The 9,293-nt window shown below is 41.3% G+C and overlaps 2 protein-coding genes across 2 annotated transcripts; both read left to right on the forward strand.

Annotated features, from left to right (window-relative positions):
* Positions 1-217: 217 nt before the first annotated feature.
* Positions 218-952, forward strand: LOC137001727 (uncharacterized). Its single transcript, XM_067360841.1, has one exon. It carries the CDS (start codon positions 218-220, stop codon positions 950-952), a length of 735 nt encoding a protein of 244 aa, XP_067216942.1.
* A 7,021-nt stretch (positions 953-7,973) lies between these two features.
* On the forward strand, positions 7,974-9,293 carry LOC137001728 (uncharacterized). The gene is made up of 2 exons (XM_067360843.1): positions 7,974-8,014; positions 8,577-9,293. Exons 1-2 carry the CDS (start codon positions 7,974-7,976, stop codon positions 9,193-9,195), a joined length of 660 nt encoding a protein of 219 aa, XP_067216944.1. The 3' UTR covers positions 9,196-9,293.

Consider the following 9,293-nt stretch of genomic DNA (forward strand, 5'->3'; position numbering starts at 1 on the left):
ACCGGGAACTGGAAAGTGTTTGCGGAGGGGGTAGGGGCCACCAGGGAGGGTGGGAACCTGGTCCACGGTGTTCCGGAGTCCAGTGTCCTCAAATTGAAGACACTGGACTTCAAAGCATTAATTGGGCTCGACAGGGTTGCCTTTCGGGTAAGTGGGGCCCAAGGGGGGGAGGTAAGGGGGGATAAGGAGGAGCCTCCTAAAACGATCTCGTAGTTAAATGGCGGGATCGAGAGGGGTGGCCTTCACCCAGATTAATCTGCATCACAGCAAAGGGGCCTCGGCTGTTCTGGCCAGGCAACAAGCTGGGAGGCAAACATGCATATCACTGATGCAAGAACCCTGGTTAATCCGGGGTTGCATCAGGGGCTTGGCTGCCTGCGGTAGGCTCTTTAGGGCCCCATCAGTGGATCGGCCCAGGGCCTGCGTGGCCGTCAAGGGTATGGAAGCCCAGCTAATACCTCACCTGTGTTCCAGGGACGTTGCGGCTGTAAAAGTGAATTTCACTGATGACTCCGGTGACAGGAAGAAAATGGTTATTTGCTCGGCCTACTTCTCTCATGACGAGGGAGAGGCGGTGCCGCCTGCACCGGTGATAAAACTGGCAGAATACTGCCAGGAGAAACGGCTTCCACTGATCATGGGATGTGACGCTAATGCGCATCGCACCGTGTGGGGAAGCTCGGACACCAACGAAAGAGGGAGAAAAGTGTTGGAGTTTCTAGCATCTACGGATCTGGAGATTCTCAACACAAGAGACAAGCCCACCTTCTACACTATAGCGAGAAGAGAAGTGCTCGACATCACTGTCTGTTCCAGGCAGTTGATACAGGAGGTAGTGGAGTGGAGGGTCTCGACGGAGCCCTCGCTCTCTGACCATAGGCAGATCACCTTCAGGATAGCTAAGGCTAGGGGGAAGGAGGTCAAATTCAGGAATCCGAGGAAAACCAAGTAGGACTCCTATAGGAAAGACCTGGCCAACAGTCTCAAAGGCTTCCCTAAGAGGCACGGGACAGAGGACGAACTGGAGACCTGTGTGGACTACTTGCAGAGGTCTCTGGTAAACTGCTACGAACGTAACTGCCCCGAAAGGGCGGTTACAAATAGTAGAGGAACTTCCTGGTGGACCCCTGGATTGCAGGGTCTCAGAGTGGCGGCTCGTAGGGCCTGGAACAGAGCAAGGAACACGGGCCGCCAATCCGACTGAGAGCACTCTAGGAGGGCACAGAAAGAATATAGAGACTCTGTGGTTAGAGCGAAACTGGAAAGCTGGAAAACGTTTTGCGAGGAAGTAGAGGGAATGCCCGAAACGGCAAGAATCTGCAGGATCCTCGCTAAGAACCCGGATGCGACTCTGGAAGCCATCGCACTCCCTGATGGGACGGTGGTGACTGGAGAGCGATGTCTGGAGCATCTACTGGAAGTGAGCTTTCCGGGCTTCCATAGGGAGCCGGGAGAGCTATTTGCATATAAGGAGCCGGGCTCACTCAGAAGAACCCGACAAGCGGACTGGTGAATAGCGGCCAAGATTGTCATGCCCGAGAAGGTCAAGTGGGCAATTAACACCTTTAAGCCCTACAAGTCAGCGGGACCGGATGGTGTCTTTCCGGCTTCTACAAGAGGGACTGGAACAGATCGTGGGCCCACTGACCCAAACTTTAAGGGCTTCTATCGCAATGAGCTACACACCTAGCGCATGGAAACTGGTCAGGGTAGTTTTCATCCCGAAAGTGAGAAGAACGAGCTACACCAAGGCAAAGGATTTCAGGCCAATTAGCCTAACATCGTTTCTCCTTAAGACATTGGAAAAGCTGGTGGACGCGTATCTGAGGGAGACAACTCTGTGGAGTCACTCTCTCCACAAAAATCAGCACGCGTATCGTTCGGGCTATTCCATCGAGACTGCTCTACATTAGACGGTAGCGTTTATTGAGGAGCAGCTGGAAAGGAAGGGCTACGCAGTGGGTGCTTTCTTGGACATAGAGGGCGCCTTTAACAACACACCGCACGAGGTAGTGTGTGAGGAAGCCGCCAGAAGGGGTGCCCCGATGAAACTCGTCGAGTAGATCCGGGGCATGCTAGGGAGGCGTGTGATGACTTCGCTGGGAACTGCGAAAGTCTGTGAGTGGGTGGGAAGAGGCTGCTCGCAGGGCGGAGTACTTTCCCCACTTTTATGGTGCCTGGTAGCAGATGGTTTATTAAAGGCACTGGACGATAGAGACTTCACTGCACAAGGCTACGCGGACGACGTGGCAATACTTGTGCGAGGCCCTTTTCTGGAGACGTTTCTAGAGCTCATGCAGGGGGCACTGGAAGTTGTAGAAGAGTGGTGTCAGAGAACGGGTTTGGCGGTAAATCCACTAAAAATCGGTCTTACTGTCTTCACTCGCAAATACAAGGTGGGCACCATTGTGGGACCCACTCTTGTAGGAGTAAAGTTAGTTCCGACCGAATCAGTGAAATATTTGGGAGTTATCCTAGATAGGAAACTGCTTTGGGAGGAGCACTTTCGTAACCGGTGCAAAAGCTTGTGCCAGTATTTTTGGATGTGCAGAAGGACCTTTGGCCAGACTTGGGGTTTGAAACCGAGTATGATACACTGGATCTACACAGCCATACTTCGCCCCAGACTCACATACGCAGCCGTAGTATGGTGGACTAGGGTGCAAAAGAAAACAGCTAAAGTTGCGCTGGAGCATGTCAGGGCTCTGATTTTGAAAGGGGCCCTGGGTGCTATGGTTACGACACCAATGGCGGCAATGGGCGTAATGTTCGGCATCGAACCATTTCATCAGGTGGTAGTGGCTGCGGCAGCAGTGGCGACATACCGTCTAAGATGCGAACTAAAATGGAAGAAGGGAGCCCAGCATACGAAGCTGCCGGAAGACGTTCTGCTGGATCCGATATTCGAGATGGGACAGGACAGAATACCTATTATTCGGGCTTCTGATAGGCGCTTCAAAGTGCATATACCGAGGCCGGAGGAGTGGGAAAAGGAAGGTGAAAACTTAGGGGCTTGAGTGCGTGGAGGAGATGTCTGGTATACGGACGGCTCCAAGACGGACACGGGCTCCGGGGCCGGCTTTTTTGACAGTCGAGAGGGATGGAAGGAGAGCATTTCTCTTGACAGTTATGCCACGGTATTCCAAGCGGAGATTGTGACTATCCTAAGCTGTGCTCAGACCGTACAGAGTAGGGTAGAAGCGGGAGAGCATATCAGAATTTGTACGGACAGCCAGGCAGCCATCAAGGCGCTGGGGGTTCCGACAATAACGTCGCGATTGGTTCAGGAGTGCAGAGGCGTTCTAAACGAATTGGCGAGAGAGAGAGAAGTCACCGTTACATGGGTGCCTGGTCACTCAGGCATCTAGGGTAATGAATGTGCGGACCAGCTGGCAAAAGCATTTTCAGAGACAACGATGGTAGGACCGGGGCCGGCTCTGGGAATCCCCTTTTGTCTAGGAAAGGGGAGGATCAAAGAATGGCTCTGCAGAGAACATCTAAGACACTGGAGAGTGGAATCCGAGTCCAAATGCAGACAGGCTAGAGCTCTGATGGGAGATACTCCTAATAGGGAACTGGCTTGGAGCATAAGGGCTTTGAGTAGGAGAGATGCCAGGACAGCGGTACACATACTGACGGGTCATGGCACTTTAATCTACCACATGTACAAGCTTGGGCGTAGCGATACATCCAGGTGCAGGGCATGTGGAGACAACGAGGAAACAAGCCTTCACGTACTCAGCGACTGTCCTGCACATGCAGGGTTGAGACACAGGATGCTGGGCTCAGCACTACTTGGGCCTGAGCAGATCAGGGAGCTGTCAGTGAGGGATCTGATTCTCTTTTGGAGAAAAACAGGTCTCTCATGAGTAAGTTTATGAGGGGAGGCACAATGGACAATGTCTGGGTGCCGCGGGCGGCACTTCGAAAGAGGAACGCCTCCCCGTTACGATATAATAATAATATAATAAGACGCTGAATAAGAGCAGCCCAAATTGCGGACTGCAGAATAGAATGTTATGGAACCATTAAAATTGGGCTGAAAAGTCTAATGTAAAAAATATTCTTGTCCGACTATTTTTACATACGTGTGCGTCTAATATCTGTATACAGATGAAAAAACAGCAATAAATTAGTTCCCGGATAATATCAGAGAGGCGCTATATAGTTCTCAGTGCTATCTGTCATATACATCAGAATTTTTTAGGTTAGTGTGCGTGTGTAGTTATGTGTGTGTATTATGTGCTATGAAACCTGACTGAAGATAGGTTGAAGGCACTTCAAAGGATAAAAGAAGTGTATGTATTATATATTAATTTTGCAACATTTTTGCAATATTTCCATTATTTAATTACATACACTTATATTCTAATTTCTGTAAAATACTTTAATTCATGTGCTTCATGTGTATATATTATGTATATTATGTGCTCCATATATGTATATTTACATCAAAATATCTATGTAAAAAGTTAATATCATTTTGTATATTGTATATATTTTTATAATAAATGAATACGTCTTATAACTTATATTATGTATAAATAAGTTATATGATGTATGACATATGTCATATAACTTATTTATAAAACATGAAATATAAAGGTATTTTTAGTATTTTGTATGTATTATTTGTAAAAAAATCTTGATAAAAGGGACAACATTAATTTTGTGATTTGTAATAATCTGTTTCAATATATATTTCTTTTAAATATTTACAATTAGCCTTATTTTATGCGTTTACTTTGGTATCTAAAATACACATCAAAATATAAAATTTATTTCTATTACAGTAGAAAAAAAATATGTTATTATATATGTTATTATATACAGGGTGTTTCATAATGTCCGTGCCAACGCTCGTGTGCGAATAGAGTGCGGTAAACTGAATAGAAAAGTCCTTTACCGTTTTGCAATTTTCGCAATAGTAATTGAGATATTAATTAAAAGGGATTGATGAATAATCGCGCGTTGATCGCTGCTAGATCGTAGGCTGTACGCTCTAGGCGTGACAGCAACGAGAATCGCATGGCAACGAAAAATAACACGTAGCGAGAGCAGGAGTGATATGCGTTGTTATTTTTCGTTGCCATGCGATTCTCATTGCTGTCACGCCTAGAGCGTACAGCCTACGATCTAGCCGCGATCAACGCGCGATTATTCGTCAATCCTTTTTAATTAATATTTCAATTACTATTGCGAAAATTGCAAAACGGTAAAGGACTTTTCTATTCAGTTTACCGCACTCTATCCGTACACGAGCGTTGGCACGGACATTATAAAACACCCTGTATAATATTCAATTTTAACAGTTTTTATTGGACTGTACTTTAGGCAATATTATATTTTGCCATTTCTGTTATAAGACAATGTTTTTTTTCTACTGTAATAAAAATACATTTTCAATTTTGATATGTATTTTAAATACCAAGTTACCCATACAGCACTCAAAGATTGCATACACATTGCATCAATCTTTCATCGCAATGTTGCAATATTGCAAATTCACTGCAAAATGTTGTTGCATCATTGCTGTGGAATTGCAGCAACGTTAAAATGTCCGCTTTTAGGAAGATTGTAACGAAATATTACAGTAATATTGCAATGTAATGAATTTGCAATAATGCATTGTTATTGCAATCTTAGAATAATGTTGCATATATTTTTATTTATTCGGATATTTATCTGTCCGATTTTTGAACAATCAGTTTAATATCTGAATTCCCTGTGTTGAGGTCGTATCAGAAAAATTAAACTGATAAAAATAATTACTATGTCTTTAATCTTACTAGCCACTCTTTGCAAGTTTCATATAATCATCATGACTAAAACTTAAATACGAGATAGATTTTGCAACGCGCGTCGCATAGCGGTAAACGAACGAACTAGCGATTACCGAATATTGCTATTGCAATGTTATTGGAATGTTGCTGTCACATTGTCATGAAATATTACAATTACAGGTTGCAATAATATCTCAACAATATTACATTGCAACTCGCAAGATTGTAACATTGCTGCAATGTAATTGCAATGTTCTGTGCTGTATGGGTAAGCACATAAAATAAGGCTAATTTTAAGTATTATTTAAAAAAAGCATATACTGAAACAGATTATTGCAAATCGCAAAATTAATGTTGTTTCTTTTATCAAGATTTTTTTACAAATGATAGACACAAGAAATTAAAAATATCATTATATTCCATGCTTTAGAAATAAAAAATATGGCATATATTATATACGTTTTTTATAAAAACAGTATACAAAATGGTGTTAATTTTTTACATAGATATTTTGATATAAATATAAATAATATGGAGCACAATATACATAATATACAGGGTGATTCAAAATAACCTGATGTCCTTGCAATGCCATATTCTTGAGCGAATTCTGAGACGATTTTTCCTTTTACAAAATTTTGTCCGAAGCTTAGTTTTTGAGTTATAATCGAAAATAGGTAGCAACTTACGAGTTTGGTACAACGGGCAGGCAGGAACGCACAACGTATAATGAGACTGTCAAGTGTTTACTGTCGTCTCATGACGCATTGCCCATCCCTGCCTGTCCGTTGTATCGGACTCGTAAGTAGCAAATTATTTTCAATTATAACTCGAAAACTAAGCTTCAGACAAAATTTTGTAAAAGGAAAAATCGTCTCAGAATTCGCTCAAGAATATGGCATTGCAAGGACATCAGGTTATTTTGAATCACCCTGTATACTTATATATATATGTATATACATAAAACACATGACGTAATAAAAGTATCTTACAATAAAGAATAAGACAAGCCAGAGGCGATCTAACGTGTGCTGGCGATGTAGAAATAGAAAAACCAGAGGCGATCTAACGTGTGCTGGCGATGTAGAATTAGAAAAGTCAGTGGCGGCCTATCATGAGCTGACAATTTTTAATAAATACAATCAGAGACGATCTAACGTCAACTGACAGTTTAGAAAAAAGAGAGCCAAAGACGATTTATTCTTGAGCTGGCAAATTGTAAGAAATATTGTCAGAGGCGATCTATCATGAGCTTGCAGATTTTAAGAAATACGTATTTCTAAGTTTGTCATTTACTACAAGTGTGGTCTTTTAATGTTTTATCGGATAATTTATAAAGTCATTTCATCTTTTTTCTCGCAATCGAAATTCCATCGTATGGCTGTATGATGTACATACGAGACGAAATAGACTTATACAAGGTGTCTAATAGATATAAATTAGATATGATAAAATATTTTATTTGAAAAATGTATATATAATACTATATATCTAATTGGAAAAAAATATTATATGCTTTCTCTATTTTTATTCTTATGTAATTAATACAAAATAAATAAATAAGTTAATTAATTATTTAATACATACATATACATATTGAATATAGTTATCTTTATTTTATATTTTATATAATGACCGAAATGATATATACTCTCATTATTTCAGTCATTATCATATAAAATACAAAATAGAGATAACTATTTATTCAATATATGTGTATATGTATATATTAATTAATTGATTAATTAGCTATTTTGTATTTACTACATAAAGATAAAAATAAGAAAAATATATGACATTTATCTTCAGTGATATATATAGTATTATATTTTTAATTTATTATTTTGTCATATTTAATTCATATTTATTTGACACCTTGTATACGCCTATGTCTTCTCGGACATTATATTGCAGCCTTGCGACGAAATTTCAGTTGAGGAAACAAGCGCAAGCATCGTTTGTTTACAAACTATCCGATCACACGTACACAGACCACACGTTAGTGTAGTGAGTTACCACTACAAACAAATGCGTACACACGGACCTACGTGGCATAGGTTCGTAGGCTACGCCGATAATGTCATTTCATTTTTAGTACCATCGAAATGATGGCGCTTTCGCGTCGGAGTTCGGCTTCCACTCCAGCATCCTCTTAAATCATAAGATTAATAAGTTTATGATTGCCAAATTATGTTGCTAAATGATTACCAAAAGGAATCGAGGCCTCCAAGGTAATTTGTTATTAGGACGCTGACGCGAGCACTCGTTCTTAGAAGACCGAATATTACTTGCGCCTAAAATAGATTATGTAACACGTTTGGGAAAACAAGTGGACCTGTTGCTAAAACTGTCCTACTGTACTAAAATGCCGATCGGCGTAAATAAACGTGGCAAACAAGGCGCCGCGTCAATTACTTGAAAGTCGTGTAGTGTGCACGACACGTCGGGTTCCGCGTGGAAATCGCTAAATAAAAGTATACAACGCGAAGATTCCGAAATAAAAGTGTCTTTATTGTGCATCTACTCTCTACAATTTATATCTCCTAGTCGACTCTTTGACTAGCGCGGCGAATCCTAAATCCTATTTTGTGCGCTAACCGCTACCATCGAGAGGCGTAACAACGTAAATTTATAATGTCACAACTAAAACAAAACAGTATTGTTTTACTTTTCAAAAAAATTGTCGTATATATTAAACCTTTCAAAAAAACCTGTCATATACGTATTGCTGATGCGTATTGCTTTTTGCCAGTGGACTTTACAAATGTTACACGATAATCCTAATTTTTTTAGGTATGTGGTTTTCTCAGATGAGGCTAAATTTTATAGTGACGGACAACTTAATAGACACAACTGCCATTATTGGTCAGATGTTAATCCCCACTGGTATAGGCCAATAGATCATCAAAATCGATGGAGTATTATGGTGTGGTGCGGCATTGTAAATGGTTATTTGATTGGACCTTATTTTTTTGAAGAAAACGTTGATAGACATAGTTACTTATCGTTGCTAAGAGATCACTTACCAGGCTTATTAGAAGATGTTGACTTAGCAACAAGAGCAAGAATGTGGCTTCAACAAGATGGTGCTGCACCGCATTATGCACTCATTGTACGTGCCTTTTTAAATGCCAGTTACAATGACAGATGGATTGGACGAAGGGGTCCAGTTGAATGGCCTCCTTGCTCACCAGATCTGACGTCGCCTGATTTCTTTTTATGGGGATACTTGAAAAATGTTGTTTTTGCTGAACGACCAACCACAAGAGATGATTTTATGGACCGCATTCGTAGAGCTTGTGCAGCCATTCCTAGAGCTACCCTGTTTAGAACTGTGGATAGTTTTCAAAACAGATTGCAGTTATGCCTCGAAGCCAACGGAGGTAATTTTGAACAATTACTCCGTGGGTAATTCGTTTAAATTACAGTGTCAGTGAGAGGCAAGGGGACTCACAATAATCAAGCACCCTAAAGGAAACAGAACTTACTATGTCCACGTCGTTGTTTCCG

This window comes from Linepithema humile, chromosome 8, assembly GCF_040581485.1.
Source record: "Linepithema humile isolate Giens D197 chromosome 8, Lhum_UNIL_v1.0, whole genome shotgun sequence".
Taxonomy (NCBI): Eukaryota; Metazoa; Arthropoda; class Insecta; order Hymenoptera; family Formicidae; genus Linepithema; species Linepithema humile.